Source organism: Schistocerca serialis, chromosome 2 (genome assembly GCF_023864345.2).
Source record: "Schistocerca serialis cubense isolate TAMUIC-IGC-003099 chromosome 2, iqSchSeri2.2, whole genome shotgun sequence".
In the NCBI taxonomy this organism is placed as follows: Eukaryota; Metazoa; Arthropoda; class Insecta; order Orthoptera; family Acrididae; genus Schistocerca; species Schistocerca serialis.
This window is the reverse complement of record NC_064639.1, coordinates 598,830,736-598,855,329: the sequence shown is the minus strand read 5'-3', so window position 1 is coordinate 598,855,329 and position 24,594 is coordinate 598,830,736. Positions and strand designations below refer to the sequence as shown.

At 43.9% G+C, this 24,594-nt stretch overlaps 1 protein-coding gene across 1 annotated transcript in view; it reads left to right on the top strand.

The window, feature by feature from the left end:
• The window catches only part of LOC126457632 (E3 SUMO-protein ligase RanBP2), a 302,750-nt gene that overhangs the window by 38,791 nt on the left and 239,365 nt on the right, over positions 1 to 24,594 (top strand). The window contains exons 3-4 of the mRNA XM_050094102.1: positions 21,457 to 21,630; positions 22,290 to 22,459. Of these exons, the coding sequence (XP_049950059.1) occupies positions 21,457 to 21,630; positions 22,290 to 22,459 (344 nt within the window). The remainder of the gene's footprint in view (positions 1 to 21,456; positions 21,631 to 22,289; positions 22,460 to 24,594) is intronic.

Below are 24,594 nucleotides of genomic sequence, written 5' to 3'. Positions count from 1 at the left end.
GGGGATGTTTCCATTACAATAACCCCTCATAAGCGCTTAAATATGGTCCAGGGTATTATATTCCACAGGGACCTCGTTCTGCAGTCAGACGAAGAGCTGCGCACCAACTTAAAGCGACGAGGAGTTCATTTCGTCCTGCGCAAACATTGGGGTCCGAGGGATAATCAGGTTGCCACCGGTGCCTTCATCTTGGCCTCTGAGGGCAATACATTACCCAAGAAGGTCAAGGCGATGGTCTATCACTGTGATGTCAAGCCATATATCCCTCCCCCAATGCGGTGCATTAAGTGCTGGAAGTTTGGCCATATGTCTTCCCACTGTACTTCCAGCATCGCATGTTGACATTGTGGACGTCCATCCCATCCCAATACTCCATGTGCCCTGCCTCCCATCTGTGGAGAGAATCATTCCCCTTGCTCACCAGACTGCAGTATTTTACAGCAAGAAAGGAAAATTATGAAATACAAGACCCTGGACCGACTGACCTACACTGAGGCTAAGAGGAAATTTGAGTGCCTACATACTGCGGCTATGAATTCCTCTTATGCCGCTACTATGAGAACAGTTCTGCAAGTTCCTATAGGCTCCCAGAGCCGGAACACTACACCTGCCCCCATGATGGTGGGGGGGCACTTCTCTCACTACCTCTGGAGCACTGTCCCCCAACCATCGGGGATACCAGTCCCCACTACTTAGCCAGAGAAGCATGGGTCTTCTTCGGCTCCTCTCGCTAGGAAGGGGGCCCTTGGGTCACTACCTTCCCAGGTTTCTGCTAGTGGAAAAGATGACACCTGCCAGTGGCTGAAGTGCGCAAAAGCAGCTGGTTGTTGGGCTTAAAGATCATCCTAAGTCCCAGAGACTGAATCAGTGAAATCCCGCGTCCGGCCGTCCTGATTAAGGTTTTCCATGATTTTGCAATATCGCTTCAGGCAAATACCGGGATGGTTCCTTTGAAAGAGCATGATCGACTTCCTTCCCCATTCTTCCCTAATCTGATGAGACTGATGACCTCGCAGTTTGGTCTTCCCCCGAAATCAACCCAACTCAGAGTCTGATGATGTGAAGATTCTGGTGTGCACTGAGGACCTACATCTCGTCAGACCCTCAGATAGAATGGATATAGCCTGTTCAGGAAATAAGTCGGTGGCAGTAGGTGACCCTGAGACATAACCTACTTCCTTGCACTCTTTATGCCTTCCCAGCCTCACAATAATGTCATCCTCCAGTTGAATTGCGGTGGTTTTTTCCACCACATTACTGGGCTATGGCCACTGTTAAGCTTTACATCTGCTTTCTGCATTGCCCTCCAGGAAACCTGGTTCCCCACAATGCCAACCCCTGCCCTTTGTGGCTACAGGGGATATTACAAGAACCGTAGCGAATGTAATAGATTGTCTGGTGGAGTTTGCATTTATGTTCTGAACTCACTATGTAGTGAACCTGTGCCCCTTCAAACTTCTCTTGAAGCTGTGGCTGTCAGGATACGGGCGACACAGGATATGAGCATCTGCAACATATAACTCCCTCTAGATGGTGTGGTACCCCTGAACGTATTGGTGGCACTGATTGATCAATTCCCTAAACCTCCCCTACTTTTGGGAACTTCTAATACCCGTAACCCCTACTGGGGTTGCACCATGCTTACTGGCCTTGGCAGAGACGTTAAAAATTTACTGTCCCAACTCTAGCTCTGCCCCTTAAATAATGGGGCTGCCACATATTTCAGTGAGGGTCATAGTAGTTACTCGGCCATAGATTTTTCAATTTGCAGTGCAGGGCTTCTCTCACATGTCCACGAGTGAGCACATGATGACCTGTGTGGTAGTAACCAATTCTCCATCTTCCTGTTACTTCCCCGGCACCGTGCCCACAGACGTCTACCCAGATGGGCCTTAAACAAGGCAGACTGGGTAGCCTTCACCTCTGCTGTCACCTCTCTGCCACATGGTGCCATCCATGTTGTGATTGAGCAGGTCACTACAATGATCGGTTCAGTGGCAGAAAATTTGATCCTTCGTTCTCTAGGGTGCCCCCTGGCAAAAGACAGTCCCTTGGTGGTCGCTGGAAGTCGCTGAGGCAATTAGAGCATCGGTGAGCTTTACAGCGACATAAGCGGCACCCTTCCCTAGAGTACCCAATAGACTTTAAACAGCTCCGTGCTCACGTTCACCTGCTTATAAAACGCCTGAAACAGGAGTGTTTGGAAAGGTAAGTGTCTACGATTGGGTTCCATATGTGACCTTCCCAAGTCTAGGTGAGAATTGGATGTCTCTTTTTGGGTATCAGACCCCAGCAGGTGTCTCTGGCATTAACATCAATGGCATGTTGTCTACTAACGCAAATGCAGACTGCCGAGCACTCTGCTCGAGCCTCTGTGTCGGAGAACTAACCCCCAGCCTTGTGCACCCTCAAATGGTGGATGGAAAGGAAAGTCCTCTCAATCAGTACACACCACAGTGAACCCTATAAAGCCCCATTTACGGTGTGGTAGCTCCTCAACACCCTTGCACGTTGCCCCGAGACTGCTCCTGGGCCGGATCGGATCCACAGTAAGAGGATTAAACATCTCTCATTTGACTACAAGCGACATCTTGTCATCATCTCAACCGGATCTGGTGCGATAGCATCCTTCCATTGCAGTGTCGGAAGAGCACCATCATTCCGATGCTAAAAGCCGGTAAAAATCCGCTTGATGTGGATAGCTATTGGTCCATCAGCCTCACCAACATTCGCTGTAAGCTGCTGGAAAGTATGGTGTGTCGGCGGTTGGGTTGTGTCCTGGAGTCATGTGGCCTACTGGCTCCCTCCTGGTTGAAGCTGGGATCGCCCGCCCCCCCCTTCCCCTCCTCCCTTTCTGTTCGGTGGTCCCAGCTTCTGGTTTCTTAAAGTCGCCGCCTGTTCCTCTCCCACTCATCTTTCCTATTCTATCCTGTTCCCAGACCAAGGACGGCGCCCTCCTGATTCCCGCCCTCGGGCGGGTTTACCGGTTGGGCTCCACCTTGCGTCTCTTCACTGTGATTTTCAGCTTCCTTCTTCTTTGTCCTGTCGTCCCCCCCCCCCCCCCCCACCCCCACCCTCCCTTTGGTTATTTCTTCGGCCCTGGATTGGAATGGATCTCTGCTGAGGTCTGAAAGATTCAGTTTCCCCAATGGTGTTCCATTGTTTTTTCCGACAAATTTTATGGGAGATGCTGTTGTTCTTCACACGGATGGCTCTAAACCTGCTGATCGTGTGGGATATGCCTTCACTTCCTCTGTTGGCATGGAAAATCATCTCCTGCCAGCTGCATGTGGGGACCTGGGAAATTCCCAACAATTCCGCAGTAAACAGTCCCCACTCAACCATGTTTTGTTATGTACAGACTCAATGAGTGGCCTTCAGGCTATTGACCAGTGTTTCTCCCGCCGTCGCGTGGTCTCAGCCATCCATGGCTGTCTCGCTGATCTTCATCATACTGCTTGTTCTCTTGAATTCCTTTGGGTCCCTGGCCATGTGGGTATCCCAGGTAATGAGCTTGCTGATCGTTTGGCTGGGGGAGCAGTCACTCCCCCCCCCCCCCCCCCCCCCGCCCCCTCCCCCTCTTGTCACCCCTCCTGCAGTAGATTGACGGTTTCATATCAAATCCCACTTCGCGCGATCATTGGCCAACTCTTGGGAGGCTACCTCCCTGTCAAATAAAGTTTGTGCGATTAAGGTGACACCTGCCCATGGCGTTCTTCCTTCTGTCTTTCCCAAAAGGACACAACCACCCTTTGTCATCTCCACATCCACCATACCAGGCTGACTCATGGTTTTCTTTTACGTAATGAGCCACCCCCACTTTGTGGTTGTGGAGCCTTCCAGTTAGTAGCCCACATTTTGGTGGAATGCCCCCTTCTTTTGGCTCTGCGTACTAAGTACAGACTTCCCCGCACTTTACCTTTAATATTGACAGACGATTCCCGGATGGTTGAACTGATTCTCAGTTTCCTTCGTGAAAGTGGTTTTTATTTTTACTTCTAAGGTTTCTAATTTCCCTCTGGAGTAGTGGCAGGGCGGTGAGGGTTGAGGTGTCTCCCACTGTAAGCTGTGTTTAGAGATTTCTGACTCCCCTCCCTGGCTAAGGTCCTCTTTTCTCTCCCTTTTGCTCTGTTTTTATCGCTTTTTAGATTTGGTTATTCTCCTTTTACAACATGCACTTTTACATTCTACCGGTTGAACGCTTTTGAATAGCAGGTGGTTGTGCCTGTACTGCATCAGAGGAGGGATATTTCTTGCCCCTAGCATAGCCTTGGGGTTGCCCACTTGCTGTCTTCCCTCCTTTTGTTTTCACCATTGACACCACGACTGCACTTTCACAGTTTTTTAACTTTTACCTTCTATTGTTATGACTTTTGTGGGATGTAAATCCATCTGAATGGACTACCTTGCTGTTTGAACCTTAAACCCCAATCGACCAACCTACTGGCTCCATGTCAGGGTGACTTCCGCCAGGGTCGCTCTACAACTGATACTGTTGTCCCTAGAGTCTGCCGTCCGAACAGCCTTTACCAGATGCCAGCACCTTGTTGCCGTCTTTTTGATTTACGTAAAGCATACGGCATGTCCTGGCGACATCATACCCTTGCCACATTGTATGAATGGGGCCTCTGGGGCCTGCTCCTGATTTTTATCCAGAACTTCCTGTCACTCCGTACTTTCCATGTCCTAGTTGGTGCCTCCCATAGTTCCCCACGTATTCAGGAGAATGGTGTTCTGCAGGGCTCCGTATTGAGTGTATCTCTATTTTTAGTAGCCATTAATGGCCTCGAAGCAGCTGTAGGGCCGTCGGTCTCCTTCTCTGTATGCGGATAACTTCTGCATTTTGTGTTGCTCTCCAGTACTGGTGTTGCTGAGCCATTCACAAGGCGCAGTCATGGGCTCTAGCCCGTGGCTTCCAGTTTCAGCCACGAAGTCGTGTGTCATGCACTTCTGTAGGCATTGTACCATTCATCCAGAATGAGAACTTCATGACGATACACTCACTGTAGTGGAGACATATCGATTTTTAGGACTGGTTTTCGACGCCCGATTTACTTGGCTACATCACCTTCGTTAGCTTAAGCAGAAGTTCTGGCAGCACCTCAATGTCCTCCACTGCCTGATCAACACCAACTGAGGTGCAGATTGCTCTGTGCTGCTGCAGCTCTACAGAGCCCTTGTTCAATCCCGCCTTGGCTACGGGAGTCTGGTTTACGGTTTGGCGGTGCCCTCAGTGTTGTGTTTACTTGACCCAGTGCATCATTGTGGTGGTCACCTAGCGACGTGAGCGTTTAGAACTAGTCCAGTGACCAGTGTCTTGGTGGAGGCCAGAGTCCCTCCATTGCGGATGTGACGTGCACAACTGCTCGGCAGTTACATTGCACACGTTCATAGTTCTACTGCGCATCTGAATCACCATCTCCTTTTCCCGCCAATGGCAGTTCATCTCCTGCATCGGCAGCCCAGGTAAGGGCTCAAGATTGCGGTTTGCTTGCGATCCCTTCTCTCCGAACTGGAGTCATTGCCTTTACCACCTCCACTTGAAGTCCATTCACGTACACCTTTATGGTGTAAAAAGTCCAGACAAAGCTTCGGCCGAGATGCCACTTCCTCTAGATTCTTGATGTGTTCGAGGCTTTGAAGTTGTTTACACTGACGGCTCAGTGGCTGATGGTAATGTTGGCTTTGCCTGTGTCCACAGAGATTATATTGAACAGCAGTCCTTGCCCGCTGGCTGTAGTGTATTCATTGCAGAGCTTGTGGCCATATCTCGTGCACTTCAGTAAATCTGTTCTTGTTCTGGTGAGTTGTATCTTCTCTGTTCTGACTCCCTGAGCAGCATACAAGCTATCCACCAGCGCTACCCTCGCCATCCTTTGGTAGCGAACATCCAGGAGTCCATCTCTGCCCTGGAACAGTCCAGTCGCTCAGTGGTGTTTGTGTGGATCCCAGGAAACTTTAGAATCCCAGGCAACGAACTTGTCAACAGGCTGGCCAAACGGGCTATATGGAAACCGCCCCTGGAGATGGGCATCTCTGAAACTGACTTGGCGTTCTGTCTTACACTGCTAGGTTTTTTGGCTTTGGGAGACGGAGTGGCATAACAGTGTGCACAACAAACTGCAGGTCATTAAGGAGACTGAAAATGTGTGGAAGTCGTCCCTGCGGGCTTCTTGCAGGGAATCATTTGTCCTTTGTTGGTTCCGCATTGGCCATACGTGGCTCACACATGGTTACACCCTCCATTGCGAGGACCCACCTCAGTGTCACTGTGGCTCCCAAATGACAGTCGTCCACCTCTTGGTGGACTGACTACTTTTAGCCACTTTGCGGTGGACTTTCAACTTTCCCATTACCCTACCAGCTTTAGTTTTACGTTTTATTCGTGAGAGTGGGTTTTAGTAATCTGCTTCCTTGTTTTTAATCTCATCTCCATGTTTCTTGCATATCCCTGTGGTTTTCTTGTCATGTTTCGTCCATTGTAGTGTTTGTTGTCCTTCTGGTTCTTCCTTTCTCCTGTTATTGTGCCATACGTCTTCTTTGTTTTCTTCTTTCCCTTGGGTAGTTGTTCTACTGGAAACAAGGGACTGATGACCTCGCAGTTTGCCTGTCTCCCCCCCCTCTCCTTTAAACCAACCAACCAGCCAACTGGCTAATTTCAGTACAAAACAGAGTGCACTGAAGTCTTTGGACCTTTCGCAAACATTTTGGAACCATTTAAAATGCTTGAAAAATGAGTCTTGCTCATCTTTCAAAGCTAAAATTATGTTAAATAAGGCTAGGTTTTGATTTTTGTGGGCCTGTTATGTGATAATGTGGTAATAAAACAGGTTTTATGTATGGCAAAAATTTCAATTGTTTATAAAACCTGATCAACCTAAAATTGGAAGCTCCCCTTTTTTTAGGGAATGTAGAACTACATGGTACTAATCAACAGAAAATAAATCAAAATGTTATGGATTGGCATTTTGGAAAAAAAATCCATAAATTATATATAAAAAAAAGTTCAGAACACTGTAGTAAAAGAACTTTGATAAGTCCAAATGGAGGCTGCCTTACCCAGTCGCTCGCAAGCTTTTGGCTGGTTGCAAACCCTGTGTTCTCCTGTCTGGCACTTATAGTTCTGTTCTTATTGCCCCTCGCTCCATGAAGGACATGGCCATGCAGACATGTGACCTCACACTCAGCTCTGAGGTTGTGAAATCACCCAGTGTCAAGGTACCCTTGCCATCCCCCTGTCCAGCTGTGCAACAAGCCATCACACTCTCGTCTCAAGGGGCGAAGCCTCCAGCTACACACCTGTAAAAGACAGGTGTAGTACTCCTGTGAAGACTTCCTAAGTCACTCCAGGCAAACAACATGCGAGTCTTCCTCTACTAACTGGAAAAGCTCGAAGTAGTCCAACAAAGGCTGGTGGTCTTCTCCTTCACTGACTCGAGGGCCCTCTTCTACATTGTTACCACGTGACACCTTAGCCCGGCCCACCTCTGTGTCACTGGTGCGCACCACCAACTATTTTTCTGCGTTGGACTCAGTAGATTGACAGCACAAGCAAGCTGATGCCTCTGTGGATCTCATTGAGCAGGATCATCCTGCTTTTGTGCTGTGTAGCAGCAAGTTTCCGCAGGCTGTCACTCGACAGGTCCCGAAGTGAGAGCCCCTTCATCTCTTCCTCATCATGACTCTCCTCCAATGGAAAGTTTACGGCCACAAAGAGGATTTATGGCTGCTTTTGGCATTGCAGCATCCCCTTATACCCTGCCTTCAGGAGACGACCACATTAATCTTTCACATTTCTTCCTGTTCAATTTGACCTTCCCCCTGAGGTCGGCATTCCATCCCCTGAGGGCATCACGCTGCTCATACAGGATGACATTCATAGTTAACCCATCTCCCTGACTACCCGTCTTCAAGCTGTTGCAGTTTGTCTTTTCCTTCCTCACCTGACTTTTTCCTTCTGTACAATTTATATTCCTCTATCTTTCGATGTCAGGGCATACCTCCTTCAGGTTATTGGGCAGCTACCTCCCCCATTTCTGCTACTCGGTGACTTTAATGCTCATCATCCCCTTGGGATGTTAGAGAGGTGCCCTCTTGGCGGACCTTCTTAATCAATGTAACCTCTTATGCCTCTTGCACAATTTTTCCCATTTGGACCTATCGCTCTGCACTGTCCAGCTTGTCCACAATCGTGAGTGGTTCGTTTGGACATCTACTTGACTGAACATTTTCAGTGTGCTAACTGTTTGCTGACTCCTACCCCAACTGCATGCACATCGAAATGGCATCTTACCAAGGCTGGCTGTCTGTTTTACTCCTCCCCAGTGACATTCGAAAAACAAGATGTCACCAGTTGTGATGACCAGGTGGAGTATCTCATAAATGTTATCCTTACTGCTGCCAAACGTTCCATTCCTTGCACTTCCTTTTTATGACACCGTGTCCCAGTCCCTTGTTGGACTGAGGCACGCTGCAACGCAATTTGCATGTGGACACGTGCTCTCCACATTTTTAACTGCCATTCTACAATGGCAAACTGCGTTCATTATAAACAGGTGAGTGCAAAGTGTCGTCGTGCTTTTCAGGATAGCAAAAAAGCTAGATGGATCACATTCACTAGTTCTTTTAAAAGTTCCACCTCTTCCTATGTTGTGTGGGCCAAACCCCGGCAGCTCTCTGCGACCAATATCCATTTGCCAATTTCTGGCCTGACAGTAGCAGATGTCATCGTGGACACTATTGCTATCTCAAACGCCTTGGGCCGCCATTTTGCAGAAATTTCGGGCTCTTCCCACTATCGCCCTGCTTTCCTCCATTGGAAACAAGCAGAGGAGACTAGTGATACCCTTCTCTTCTCAGAATTGTGAGTGCTGCAATGCTGCCTTTACTATAAAGTAGCTAGAGCATGCTCTCCATTCTTCCCGATCCTCCGCCCCAGAGCCAGGCGCTGTCAACATTCAGATGTTTCAGCACCTCTCCCTTGCAAGCAAGCACCTTCCGCTTAATACATACAACCGCATGTGGGCAGCGGGAACATTTCCCGGACGTTGGTATGAAGCCAGTTTCATACCCATATCTAAGCCTGGTACGGACGAAAACCTTCCTTCTAGCTATCGCCACATCTATCTCACCAGCCTCGCTTGTATGGTGACACGAGTCTCACAATTTGCTAACAACTGCACTGTGTGGATTTTGAGTGCGCCATTCTGCAGTTGACCATCTCTTTGTCCACCCAGGTCATGAATGGTTTTCTGCAGAAATCCCAGACTGTGGCCATGTTTTACGATTTGAAGAAGGCCTATGACACCTGTTGGAGAATTGGTATCCTTCATAATCTTTACACGTGGGGCTTCCGTGGTCGTGTGCCCTGTTTTCTTCAGGAGTTTTTAAAAGGCTATGTTTTCAAGGTGCATGTGGGTTCTGCCTTGTCAGACAATTTTACCCAGGAAACTGGGTTACCTCAGAGTTCTGTCCTGAGTGTCGTCCTCTTTGCTATAGCTGTTAGCCCTATAATGGCCTGTCTGCCACCAGGCATCTTTGACTCCCTGTTTGTTGACGATTTTGCCATCTATTGCAGCTCTCCACAGACTTGTCTCACTTAGCGGCTTTTTCAGCGATGTCTTGATAGTCTACTCCTGGACGGAGATGTCTTGATCGTCTTACTCCTTGAGCATCAACAATGGCTTTTGGTTTTTCCACTGACAAAACCATCTGTATGAATTTCTGGCAGTGCAGTTGGTTGCTCCCACCATCTTTACATCTTGGGCCTGCTGCTCTTCCATTCGTTAAAACTACAAAATTCCTGGGGCTCATGCTCGATGGGAAACACTTTTGACGCTCCTATGTGTCTTACCTGGCAGCCTGCTGTATGCGGTCCCTCAATGTCTGACATGTCCTCAATAGTACTTCCTGGGGTGTAAATTGAACCACCCTCCTCAGTTTGTACTGGTCCCTTGTCTATTCGAAACTAGACTATGGGTACTTTGTTTGTGTGTCTGCTCGTCCGTCCCTCTTATGCTGTCTCAACATTGTCAACCATCGTGGCATGTGTTTGGCCACTGGTGCCTTTTGCAATAGGTAGTCTGAGAGTCCGTATGCTGAAGCTGCTGAACTACCACTGTCCTGTCAGTGTGACTTTCTCCTCAGCAGGTATACGTGCCATTTGTCTGCCATGCATGGCCACTCATCTGTCAGGAGATGGTATCCCTTTGGCATTGCCATTGGTCGTCCCTTCATGAGAATAATCTCTGGATTACTAAGCCTCTCCCAGTGGCTTGAATGACCTCCTCTCGGCTCTCCCACCGGGAGGAGGTCATTTTAATTAGGCTGCATGTTGGCCACTGCCTTTTTAGCTATCTTCATTTGATAGCTAGCGCTCCCCCACCACTTTGTACATGTTGCACCCAAGTTGTAACTGTCCACCAGTTCCTAACGGAATGACCATTTTTTAATCGTTTATGTTCCCGCCAGGGTTTGCCGTCTGAGCTATGGGCCGTTTTAGCAAATGACACTTGGGCTGTCGAGCGCGTTTTATTTTTTATCCTTCAAAGTAATATGGCGAAGGCAATTTAACTTTTAGTTTTGGATCTCCGTTCCTGTTTGATGTCTTTTGTAGTCGTTTCTCCATGTCCCTGTTATTAGCTGTCTCTCCTCATGTCAGGTGGGATTGACATATAATCGTTTTTTAACTAATCTCTGTCTCCATGTTCTATGGTTTTGACCTGGATGCGTATGAGTCCAATTTTTTTGCGCCAAAAAAAAGAAGAAGAAAAAGAGAAAAAAAAAACAGTTGGTTGGAGAAGTATTTGCTGGATCCTTAAAAAGTGTTAAATGACTTGGTAATTGAACAGTTCTAGCTGAAAGTGGCCTGTCAAAGTATCTTAACTTCTGGGATGCAAGGCATTAGGTGGTTAGCCTGTTGTGGTAGAGTTCGTAACACCTTTCACTTCTGTAAAGCTTCGTTACATGCTCCAACATAATGGAGATGGACTCTGAGGAGTTATGTGATGAATGGAAAAATATGAGTGTCGTGGAAGTTCAGAGCTATGTGAGGAGTGTCAGTGGCACACTGGAAAAAATTTGCAATGTTTATTCTATTGTTCAACGGTCTGGAATTCCCTGAACATAATTATTGCAGGCTCTATCCATCTTAAGGTCCGACTGTTTGTTCCCAAACCCAATGCGATGCTTAAAATGTCAAAGTTTTGGTCATACCACCATGGCATGTAACGGGAGGGCTCCATGTCAAAGTTGTGGAGGATCAGCTCACAAATAAGGTGATTCATGTAGACTTCCTCTGAAATGTACAAACTTCTCCAGGGATTACCCACTATGGAGCAGTGAGTGTGGGGTTTATAGTGAGGAAAGGAGAATTTAGGAGTTGAACGTTAAAAACTGCATACTATATATGGTGAGGCTAAAGAAGCTCCCAAAGCTGTGCAACATCTGCTGTTTGCTACTTCTTTTGCATTGACCCTTAAGAAGCCAGTTACAAAGTGAGAGCTGCCACACAAACTCGGACCACAGATTCAAGTAAGAGTACATGCACTTGTCAGCATACCTGTAAAGGGGGAGGAGTGGGAGCCACAGACATTTAAACCCAAACTTGTTCGGAAGCCATCAATGGCAAGCTTGGAACCCCAGCTGCATACTGCTGCACACCATCAGAAGGCTACTAACAAAGGAATGTTCCAAAGTGTCAGTAAACGATCTTGATGTAACATGATAGGTAGGTAGAGTGACAGAATTGTACAATAAATGTTTTTTTGTTTGTGTCCAGTTTCGCTTTTAACATACTCGGAAAGGTAATTTTGCATTTTAGGTTTAGAGGGAATAGGTGCGAAACCATGAAATGTGAAATGTGTTCCATATAACAGTTGATATGTAATCAATGTTCTGTATGATCATATTTTGTAATAATTTGAAATTTTTGAAAATACCCTACCACCATTAATTAATTTTCAAAAAGGAAACTTTTATTATAACATAAATTAAAGCAGCTTTCAAGTCGCATACATCCCTGTGTAATAAAGCTTGTTTCTGAAATATAAATTTTGGAAAATAAACTATACACAGTGTACTCGGAAGATTTTCAACATACCGTATTAAAATATCTGAACATTCATTACTGTTCTAATTATTTATTTAACTTATTTGTTTTATGTTTTAAATTGTTGTTCCAAGTTTTACTTTCGTGACTTTTTTACTGGTTCACATATGTGTATTTTGTTAATTGAAAAACAAGGAAGCCATTATTATGATAGAAAAGAATTACAGTAATGATAATCTGTAACAAATTGCTTAAAACCTAACATTTTTTACACCATTCACATAAAATGGCGAAATTTCTTCATGTAATATGCACAATGCAGAAGCAAAAGTGAAACAAAATTTAACGGTATTTCAAATTGTCACGTGTGATCTTCTCAAATATCCTGACTTGAACTGTGCATTTATCAGTACATTGCTAAACCTTGGTGAAGGGAATTGATTATGTGCTATTTACTGTAGCTTGATTGTATTGTTTCTCAAGTAGAGATTGACATCATAATCATTCAACAGGACTAGATCTGAGTGTCTTCTCACAAAGTTTTTTTCTAACATTGAAAGCTATACCTGTGGCCTTTAGGATCAGTAGATGTTTGTGCAACTTTAGGCTCCAAAGTGTTACGGAACAACCACCCCTAAAGGAAGGATAATCTTAATAGACGGGGCTAAGAGTGGAGAGCAGCTATTTTTGGTGATGACGGATGCCATTCCTCTCCCGTTCATAATACCACAGGCATACAAGTAATGACACCGGGAGTTCTGTCACCTGTTAAAATTGCAGTGTGTTCTTTATATCTTCCACATGTTGGTCTGTTGGATGCAGATACACTTGCAGATCTCTCCTGGTTACTTCTCACCCGTTCTTCCTCGTGGTAGACTTCAGCGTACAAAGTGTGCTGTGGGGTTCGGCTACCATGTGCTCCAGAGGTCGAAATATCCATTCGGAGAATATCGGCCTTTTTAACTCCGGTCAGATCACACACTTTTCCACAACTGCAGGGTCATCATCAGCCATTGACCTTTGTTTCTGCTCCCAAGCTGTTGTGGACTCAGTTCCACCAATTTACAGTCCAGATTACTACTATCTGGTATGGATTCATCTGGCGACTCAGTGGAAGGTCAAGAGGAGACTGCAAAGATGAATGGTTCAAAGGACAAATTGATTGCTGTTCGAACAACAGGATTGTGCCCAGGAGAAGGTGGACTGTACTACCGGAGGGACCCTGCGAGTTGCTGCAGATTCCATTCCCCTCTCTAGCAACCACTTCAGATGGCCTGTCTCGTGGTGGAGCCAGGCGTCCAGCTTTGTGGAAAGTCAAACACCATTCACTTACAGAAAACATTCATGCCTTCAGATCAGTGAGAGCACAAATGATCTGACTGATAAAAGAACGGAAGAGGAATTACTGGAAGGAAATTATAACTTGCAACTCTGTGTGAAACCAGAGACACTGCTCCAGAACTTGATCAGATTTATTATGCAATGCATCATCCTCTATGCTATGAAACCCAAGGCAAGCTCCTGTCATGTTTGTCAGATTTGATTTGATGGACAGTACCCCAAGATTGGGAAGGAGGCAATATTAATTCCATTGTGGAAACCAGGCAAGGATTTTACTAACCCTAACGGTTACTGGTGTATAGCCCTTACCAGTTGTATTGGGAAGACACTCAAATGCATGGTCAACTGCCACCTTGTGTGGCTCCTTGAATCCCAAGGTCACCTATCCCACTCTGTTTTACTATTCTGTCCTTGACAGTTGAACTATACTGGAACAGCTACTTAAAATTACTTCTTAAGCCGAAACCATTTGGTTGGTGGTGACCTCAAATAAGTGTACGACACTGCTTGGGAGGTGCAACATCCTTAACCAATTTCATGACCAGGAGCTTCATGAATGTCTACCACTTCTTGTCTAATCCCTCAACAGCAACAACAACAACAACAGCAACAACAACAACAACAACAACTGTTGCCTTTTGATATCACGTTGATAATGCCATGTCTGTCTGATTGCTAAGTTCAGAAGAATGGGTCAAACCCCATCCCCACAAGGCTGTGTACTCAGTGTCACATTGTTTGCAACCACTGTGAGACTTCAAATCATAGAATATTTTGAAATGTCTCAGCAGAAAGACATTGGGAGCTGACAGGTCACGCCTTCTGCTGTTTCATAGGGCATTTGTCAGGTCACGGCTAGATTATGATGGTGTGGTTTTTGGATTAGCCCGTATTTCTTACCTTAAGATGTTAGGCACTGTCCACCACAGTGGCACTCAGGTATCCTTCGGAGCCTCTTCGACCAGCGTAGTTCAGTCAGTGTGCAGAGGCTGGTGAACCACCACTCTCAATTCAGCAGCATAATCTTCTGGTTTCATACGACCTGAAAATCTCAGCATTGCTTCAGTTGCCGACATTTAGAGCAGTGGTTGACCCTGACTTCGAGCAGCTGTTCAGGAATTGGCCCCATGTGATCAAGCCATCTGGGATACATGCCACTGACTGTCTAAAGAATGTGGAGATATAGTGAATACACAGCTAGGGATGGAACAACAAAGCGCACCTTCTGAAACAACTTACAACTTATCATATGGAATTTGTATAGCATTGTGATGACACTGCAGCGGATTCACAGGCATCATCTGTTTTGACTTTCTAAGTGCACAAAAGTGGCCTGTCAAATCTATCTGGTAGACTAATTGATTCAGCTGATCCATGACTCCGTATCAGTGGCTTCAATACCGTGGCAAGGAGTTGATCTTTTGCTGGGTACCTCTGCTCATAAAGATACAGGGAAATGATACACCCAATAAAGCAGCATGTCAGGATGATTTGTATGTTGGATGTACCATCCCCTTAGATGCTGTCATCTTATTATCTGACAGTCAAATTGTGTCAGTGGGAAACTGAATGGTTGGAGGGTGGTGGAGAACAAACTGCAGTTGCTCAAATTGACCACACAGGCATGGGCAGTCTCCATGCCCACCGCACCAAGGGAAGGAAGTGCTGCTTATCAGACTGCGCATAGCACATACCACTTTAACACGTGGTTTGCTCCTCCACCAAAATGTTTTCATCACTCTGAGGCGTTTGTGTTGTGCCACTTTGTTCAGCATGTTTCGGATATGTGTGTCTTATATACTGATATTGGGACAGCCCTTGGGTTGGCTGGAGACATGCCAACATCCTCGCCAATACCGACACCAGTGTTGCATAGGTTCTGAAATTTTGTGAACTCTCAGGCCATATCCAAAAAGTCCACTTAAGTGGACTTTAGTGCATTATAGACTACTCAGCATGTGGACACACACACACACACACACACACACACACAATGGTGGCATGCCGACTTTTCGCCGGGGGTGCTGATGACCATGATGTTCAGTGCCTCATATCCAATATCATCACCGGGATGAAAAAAGCTGAGGGTGGGAAGTAGTTGGGTCCATTTAAAGGAACCAAGAAAAATGTAACCGACATATTTACTCGTGTAATTAAAAACTGCCTTGACATCTTGGGTTGTCGGGTGTTCTGCCGGATATCAGCGTCGTACTTGCACGATATTTCGGTCACGTAGCTCGAGACCTTCATCAGGTGCGACCTGAGTCTCAGGTCGCACCTGATGAAGGTCTGTAGCTACGTGACCGAAATATCGTGCAAGTACGACGCTGATATCCGGCAGAACACCCGACAACCCAAGATATCATTAGATCGCCGGGAAAGCCTGAAGAGTTACAAAAACTGCCTTGCCTGTTGCTATGGATGCAGCCAAAGGACTGGATGCTATGAGGGCATGCTGAAAAGTAAGGCCTCCAAATTATTAATTCTGTTACCAATATCAGTTGAGGTATTACTTGTCATGCATATTACTTGGTAGAATTTCCTGCTTCACCGTTGAGGAAGTTGGTACCAATTGCTGTTGTAAGGATCCAAATTGTTAACTTCTAATGTGGCAGTGTGTAACATAACTATGTCAGTGGATGGGAAACAGTGTGCTGTAATCGAATTTTTAACTGCAGAAAATTGCATCCTCACATGGAGCACCATCTCCTTCAACATAACAATGTCAGACCACACAAGATTGCTGAGACATCTGCAACAATTAGACATAATTTCTCATCCTCTGTACAGCCCTGGATTGGTCCCATCCGATTTTCTTCTGTTTCCAAAACATAAAGAACAACTCTGTGGACTTCACTTTAATAGTGATGAAGCGGAGCAAGCAGAGGTGAGGTTTAGGTCCTTCAACAAAATCCAACTATAGTGACGCTATAAACAAACTGGTCACTCGTTCAGAGAAATGTGTTTGTTGCCAGGGTGACAATATTGAGAATTAAATATGTAGATATGAACAATACAGATGTAGAATGTTAATTATGATGGTTTTATTTAAAAAGTTGTACTCATAATAAAATTTAAAAGCATTTCTTTTCTACACACCCTCGTATTATGAGCAACTTGATATGTCAGTTGCATAGAGAATTGATAGAAATGCTCATTTAGTTTCTCGACAGCAAATGGTTAGACACTACAGCCAGATTATATGGAGGAGGCCTATCTGTCCTAAACCCAGGGAGGCATAATACCTCTCAAAGAAGTTAAAATAATGTTGCTTGCAGGCTGCCTATGAAAGACTATTCCATCAGATGGTGAACTGCTGTAGATGTATGGCTGCTACAATAAGAAATTCCTTGTTGGCATCTGCACATTGTTCTCAAATTAAATGAGTTCAGTTTCCGGTTGATAGATGGCTCATGTGTCGAAAAAATTGTAGCCTGACTTATACTCCCATGTGATTTCCCCCAACCCTTTTTTTCCCCATTAATGTTGCATTCTGAGCTATGCTCTGGCTTGGTCGTTAAAGTGTAGTTGGGCAATTAATTTTGGTGCCCACCATCATTACTTACCATATAGCAAATGAAATTAAATGTAGGTATGACTGGGAGACCACTTCTGAGATGTTCAGCTGGCTTAGTGCAAGTCCAACACCAAAAAAAAAAAGCCTGCTGAACTGTTAATAGGTTGCAAAACTGTTATGGATAGAGGTGAAATGGCTCATAATCAATAACCACATATTAGTTACTAAGGGTCACTTGCTTTATTTGTAGAACTAATCACCTTGCACACCCAGGAGACTCAGAATACGTTTTAAATTATGAGGGTAGGTCAAAAATTATCTGAACTTCCTTAAAAAACTACTCTTGCAGCATCATCATCATCATCATCATCAGTAGGAGTAGTAGTAGTAGTAGTAGTAGTAGTAGTATGTTCTGCAAATGCATGCTTGCAGTTGATGCTACTGTTATGACGTGCGCCTCGCTTGACCTTCATCACAGCAGAAGTCAGCTGGCGGCGGCAGTGTAAACATCTTCACTTCACTTGCAGTTTGCATGGGATGAGTTGGTCGACATTCATAAGCAACTGGAAATTGCCTCGACTACTGTCAAATGATTGGCAGTTGCTGTGAATCAGTGTGTTGGAAGAGCTCCCAAGAGTTGTGTACTTGTGATACCTGTACGAGAGGTACCTCAAGTACTACACTCTCCAGTGGATCTTGTCTTCTCTGCAGAAAGTACAGGATCTGTCATTACTCTTCAAATTGACAGTGAGTGGTATGTCAATGATAGAGCTCTGCGTCCTGCACGGGGTGTCGGGTACCAGGGAGGACTCGAGGTGTTATAGTGATTTCCCTAACCTGCAAGTTTGAGGTTCTGTCTTTCACTGAAATTGAAACTGAGCCAATGGGGCTCATTTCGCCTGTTTTGTCCGGTGTCAATAAGAGAGAAACATGCAAGGGTAGAGGTGTACTAATCGTTGGCAGTTCAAACATAAAGCTAATGATGGCACCTCTTAGGGAAATGGCAGCAAGGGGCAGGACAGGACAGGACACAAGGTGCACTCAGTGTGTTTGCCTGAGGGCCTTACCCATCATGTTGAAGAGGCTATTCCAGCAACCATTTAGGGAACATGGTGCAAGAAACCCCAGATTGGGGTGCACGAAAAAATGATGTCCCTCATTTGGTCTCTGAGGTCATACTTGGGTCATTCCAGCAACTGACAGAGCCAGTTGAGAAGACCAGCCTTGTGCATTGAGTTTTAATGAATCTCACAGTTTGCAACATTGTCTCCAGAACTGATCATGGCCATTTGTTCAGTCAAGTGGAAGGATTGGACTAGAGACTTTGAAGCTTCTGTGTCAAGCTAGGCTGAGACTTCCTGGACTTGCGCCATAGGGTTGAGAACTGTTGGGTCTCCTAAATGGGTCAGGTGTGAACTACATATCAGAGGCTGCTACTCAGTTAGCCGACTGTGTTGTTTTTAAATTAGGTGAGTCTCTGACCAATCCAGTTAATGAGAGCTGTAGGAAACTTGCAAGTATCAGTGTAAGAGTGAAAGAAGTGGCTCCCACAGGCGAGGGTATTTAAGTTTCTAAGGGTAAACTGCCAAAGCATTTGCAACAAAAGAGTTTGATGTGCTCGTGAAAAGGAATGTAGATCACATAATACCAGGTACAGAAAGCTGGTTGAAACCTGAAATTGGTAAGTAAGATTTTTGGGAAAATTTAAGTGTATATCGAAACAATAGGCAAATGGAAAATGGAAGTGGTGTATTTGTGCAGTAGACAAGAAACTCCAATCTGCTGAGGTAGAAATTGAAGCTGCATGTGAGATTGTTTGGGCAAGACTCATTATCGGGGTTGGGCATAAAATGATGATTGAATCTATCGCCCACCAGACTCATCTCTTGATGTATCCGAAAACTTCATTGGTGGAGACTTAAATCATCCATCAATTAATTGAACAAATCTCAGCTTTTTTTATGTTGGGCATTATAAAACACACTGTGAAACATTACTAAATGCCTTCTCTGAAAACTGTGTAGAACAGGTAGTTAGGGACCCCATTCATGATCGAACATGATCGAAGTATGTTGGATCTAATGGCAACAGATAGACCTGACCTCTTTGAGGATGTCCTCATTAAATTTGGTGTCAGTGACCACGATGTGATTGTGCAACAATGATTATTGAAGTACAAAGAACAAAAACAAGCAAAAAGATACATATGTTTAGTAAACTAGACAAAAGATCAGTAGTGTTGTATCTCAATAGGAAATTGAATTTCCAGCACAGGGCAGGAGCATGTAGAGGAGCTCTGGCTCAAGTCTAAAACAATAGTTGAACGTGCACTGGATAGGTATGTGCCCAGTAGAACAGTCAATAATGGGAGGGAACCCCCATAGTATAGAGTCACTGTAAAGAAACTTCTAAAGATACAGAGATTACTGCTTAATAGGTTTAAAACAAAGCATAGGGCTATAGATGGAGTTTCTGAATTAAATGTGTTTGGCTGTCAAGAGAGCAACACAAGACTTCAATGACTACCATACCAGTTATTGTCGAATGATATTTCACAAACCCAAAGAAATTCTGGTTATATGTAAAGGCTGTTAGTAGCTCCAAAGTTAGTGTCCAGTCCCTAGAAAATAAGACAGGAACTGCATCTGAGGGTGCTGAAATGCTTAACTGAGTTTTCAAATGCTTCTTTATAGAGGAAAGCAGAGGACAATTGCCCCAGTTCTCCTCTGAACTTTACTCTTCTTTAATGATAAAAAGCATCGGTTTAATTTTCAAATTGCAGCTTGTATTGGCACAGAATAGCAGTGTGAGATGGTCTTCATTGGCTTTTGACCGTGCAGTACATTCTCCTCTGCTGTTATAAAGTTACACTTCAGTATCTTTTTCCCGTATAGACCTGTCTCATCACAATTAAAAACCTCTTATGGCAGAGCATCTTGAAGTTACTGATGAAGTTCTCTGGTGCCCTTGTATCGGAGCTGGCTGCTTCGCCATGCCTCACAATGCTGTGGATGCCAGTTCTTTTCTTAAACTCCTCGAACCACCCATGACATCCCTTAAACACTTCTTCGGCCACAGATGATCCTAGAATTGGCTTAACGAGGCCAGTGAAAATCATTCTCACCTTTTAACAAATGATTTTCTTGCTAATAGTGTCGCCTTGCAATTGTTTCTCATTAATCCATATAAGGAGCAATCATTTGACATCGTCCAGACTACAAAACCGTTGTTTGGATACTCTTGTCTTTCTCTTTGAAGCATCTATCTCCTTAATCTTGTCCTTGTTCTTGAGGATAGTGCAAATAGTTGATGTAGACCAATAGTTGATGTAGACCAATAGTATGTGCATGCTAAATCAGCAACAGTCACATCACGTGTGCGTTTTTCAGTGAGTGTACGTTTTGTTTCTAAGTTCATTCTCATTCTCTCAATGGTCGTCCTCTCACAGTTCTATCTTCGGGGACATTTCTACAAATGTTGTTAAAGCTTGCACACAAAAAAGTGTGAACACAAGTCTGTAAAAACGGGTAATCACTAGCTTCACCAAGACGATAGCAGAAAGAGTGCTAAAACGGGCTGCAGTATGTCCTAAAGACATTGTTCATATGCCGCCACTGTCGACAATGAAAGAGTTCATTTTGTTGAATATTGCCCCGGTGGGCACAAACGGCTGGTGATGTCACACTAAGTCATTGTCACTCTTTATTCAAAACTGTCGTTGAGAGAGACATTTTTTTACAATTTGTTCTGCATAATACTTTTTATCGTTACCCAGATTTTATTGATCTTTAATGCACAGTTTCCATTTCTGCTTAGAGGATGCACCAATGTCCTCATTTGTAACTGTGTGTGTGTGTGTGTGTGTGTGTGTGTGTGTGTGTGTGTGTGTGTGTGTGTGTGTGAAAGTAACCGAAAAGCTTTGTCTGGAACCTCATAAGCAAATTTACCAATTAGGCAAGTCATCATACCAGTGATAGACAGAGAAAAAAAACCTGCTATAATTAGCCATTTTGATGGTATCCGGCATCAAGACACTGAAAAGCTTGTGAGCAACTGCTGGCCTCTAAATGTTATCACTACAATGTGAGAGAGATGATTCTGCTTTCTCTGAGCAGGGCAATCATAAATCTTTTGTTTCTTCTGATCCAGATCAGACACATTACTATTGCTGCCTTGTGTGTAGTTTACCTAAAAAGTGCCTGTAGATTTACAGATAGAAATTAACTGTGATTGTGTATTGTTATCCCAACAGACAATTGTTAGCAAAATAAGCTATTTCTAATTTGTATCTCCAAAACAGCGTCACCATTAATTTTTAAGCACTTGTCATAGATGTCACAATTTGCAACAATCAACTTGATACAGCGTTCAGAGTTACTCTACCCAACTAAAACTCTTACTGTGAGAATATTAATTGTAGTCTGATTTTACTTCAGATGCTTAAATGATTAAAATGACAGTTCTTTTCAGCTTTTTGTTTTTGTAAGTACCTGTATGTACCTATATTTGATTGGCTAAAGTCTTGTTGAAATTAATGTTGTCTGTGTAGTTTGTGATCTTCTGGGAGAGAGTGATCTTTCCATTGACTTGGGCCGTGTCCGATACTGGTGTGAACGTGCTTCACAGCTATATCCTCATCATCCTGCCGTATTTAGGCTGAAGGAACGGCTTCTGTCTACAAAAGGAGAGGAGAGTCTTCACGAGTTAGAAGCACTGATATCATGTAAGTTTCAAATGATCTTTAATGTGCTACAGATACCAAGAGCCCTTTTACCAGTTAGGAGGAATGTAATAACGAGGATGTGGTTCAGAGAAACACAGTTGAAAAATATGGTTAAGCCTTCAGTTTGATTCATTGGGACAAATGTGTGGAACAGAATAAGAACACATGGAGGTTACAAAGAGAATGAAAAAAGACTTCCAGTACTGGATCTCCAGTGGCACGTAGTGCAAGCCATCCATTATTACTTTCTATTTATTCCTTGTAACACATCTGTCTCCCAGGTTTGGTGCAACACCTTCCTTAAACACTCGACTTAACAACTTTCGATATTCCCGTCATTGCTGTGATGCAAAGGTTTTGATTAACCAATACTAGTTTCAGTGGTATTTTTAAAGTCTTTTATTTCTGTTTCATTATCTAGTATGATTTAATTAGTAGATATTCATTGCTCTCATAGGTGTTCTTCGTGGTCACCTTATACTTTCACTTTTAATAAATATATTAATTTTTCCTGACAGATAGAGAAGCTAGTAAACATTAACAGTGGCAAAGGATGTGTGATTCGCATTTGTTTTTTGGTCTCTTGTGACAGCAGTTTTGTCTGCACAATCTGATCAGCAATTTTTTTCTTAATAACACCTCACTATAATTATTTGCAGCGGAAATGTCAGCAAGACCATCAGATGTTTCTCTGAGAATCCGTCTTATCAAGCTGTATCGAGAAGCAGACAGACTTAAGGATGCTTATGATCATATTGTCGAAGTTGAGCGAAGATCATTGTTTAGAGAGAACTTGGAATGGTATGAATGCATCAGTGTTGTTTTGAAGGTGAGAAAGTATTTTATTTTCCTAATTTAAATATTAGGGCAAGTTGTAGTGACATATTAAACCTATTTTGAAGCAAACTCCTTGATACTGTATAAAATATAATTATCTCGAATAGTGATACTGTGTTTGCTTATAATAAGATTATGAAAGTCTGCTACCTCTACATTTTTTTACAGTGATTTTCCAATATTTGTGTATCAGTGTTACTTTTCTTAAGATAAGTTCTTGTCAAATTCTAAATTCTGGAATTGAACATCATAGATACACATGGAGGTGATGAGCCATGGGATGGTGGTACGCACATGTACAGATGATGTAGTATAGCCTACACAAGTTATAAAAGGATAGTGGATTGTTGGTTGTTGGAGCTCTCACTTGTACTCAGTGATTAATATTAAGAAGTTACTGAAGTAATTATGGCTGCACATTGGTAATTAACAGACTTTGAATGCTGAATGGTAGTTGGAGCTAGATGCATGGGACGTTCAGTTTCAGAAATTGTGGGGAATTCAATGTTCAGACATCTACAGTGTCGACATTGTGTGGAGAGTACCAGAAATTTCAGGCATTACCTCTCACCACTGGCAATCAGACAGGTCCTGATTTCAGTTGGTAATAGCTGGTGGTAGCATCAATGTGGCACAGACCACATGAAGCCGTAGACCTAAGTTAAGAAAAAGGTACGTTGCAAGCTGGTGGTGGCTCCGTAATGTTTGTTGTGTTTACATGGAATTGACCAAGTCCTCTGGTCCAACTGAACTGATCATTGAATGGAAATGGTTATGTTTGGCTACTTGTAAACCATTTGCAGAGACCATTTGAAGCCCTTCGTGGACTTCATGTTCCTAAACTAAGACAGAATTTTTATGGCCGAGAATGAGCCATGTCAGCAGGCCAGAATTGTTCACAATTGGTTTGAAGAACATTCTGGACAATTCAGGCAAATGATTTGGCCTCCCGGATTGGCAAACATGAATCACATCAAAAATTTGAGACATAATTGAGAGGTTAGTGCATGCTCAAAATTGTACATTGGCAACACATTCACAGTTATGGACCGCTATAGAGGCAGCACGGCCCAGTCTTTCTGCAGGGAACTTTTGATGGTGTGTGCATGCCACATAAAGTTTTTGCACTGTGCCTGGCAAAAGGAGGTGTGGCACAATATTATGAGGTACCGTATGATTTTTCACCTCACTGTAAAGCCTTACCAACATTGATTTTATTTCATAATTAGAACAGTTTTAAATATATTAAAACGAAGCCCATTGAGAAAATGACTAATAAATAAGTCATAAATTAATGTTCGCACCTGTATACATAATGCATCACCAGTTGGAAAGAGCTAAAGAATATATGGCATTGCAGTACTTTCGAAACATTAGAGGCCATTGTTATTGTTAATATACCTATTACATACTTTGTGCAGCAGCATGACATTTTTTACAAATAACTCAGTTGACATGAATACATGGTCTGTTCAAAAAATTCCGGAACATTTGTAATTTTGTGCCAATGTGTGTTTAGAGGGAAATCTATTTGTCATCCGTGCACACGTCTGTGTTTAATGTGTAACTGTTGGAAGTTTCATTGCTGTAAGTCTGTTAGGCATTATTCAGTGCTGCATTAAGGAGAACATTGTGTTGCACAGTTTGGGAATTTTAAGATGGCACAGTTAGAGGAGGAATGTGTCAGCATTAAATTTTGCGTGCAACTCAGGAAAACCAATACAAAGAGAGACCAGATGGTGCAGGAAGTCAACAGTGATGAGTGCTTAAGCTATACTCCATGTTACAAATGGTTAACACGGTTTAAAAATGGCAGGACGGAAGTAGAGGTGACCCTCATTCAGGACACCCTTCAGTCTCTACTGATGATGCTCTGTCAGTAATGTCAACTGAAAACTGACTGTCAGAGATTGCAAAAGAACGTAACCTTTCAGTTCGATCATGTCATGAAATCCTGACACAGCATCTTGAAATGCATCGTGTGGATGCAAAGTTCGCCCCACGGCTCATGAGTTAACACCAGAAAGACCTTCCTCTCGCAATCTGTGAAGAGCTTTTGGATCGCCCAAATGAGAATTAGATGTTCCTTAAGAGAATCGTAACTGGTGATGAGACGTGGGTCAGTGA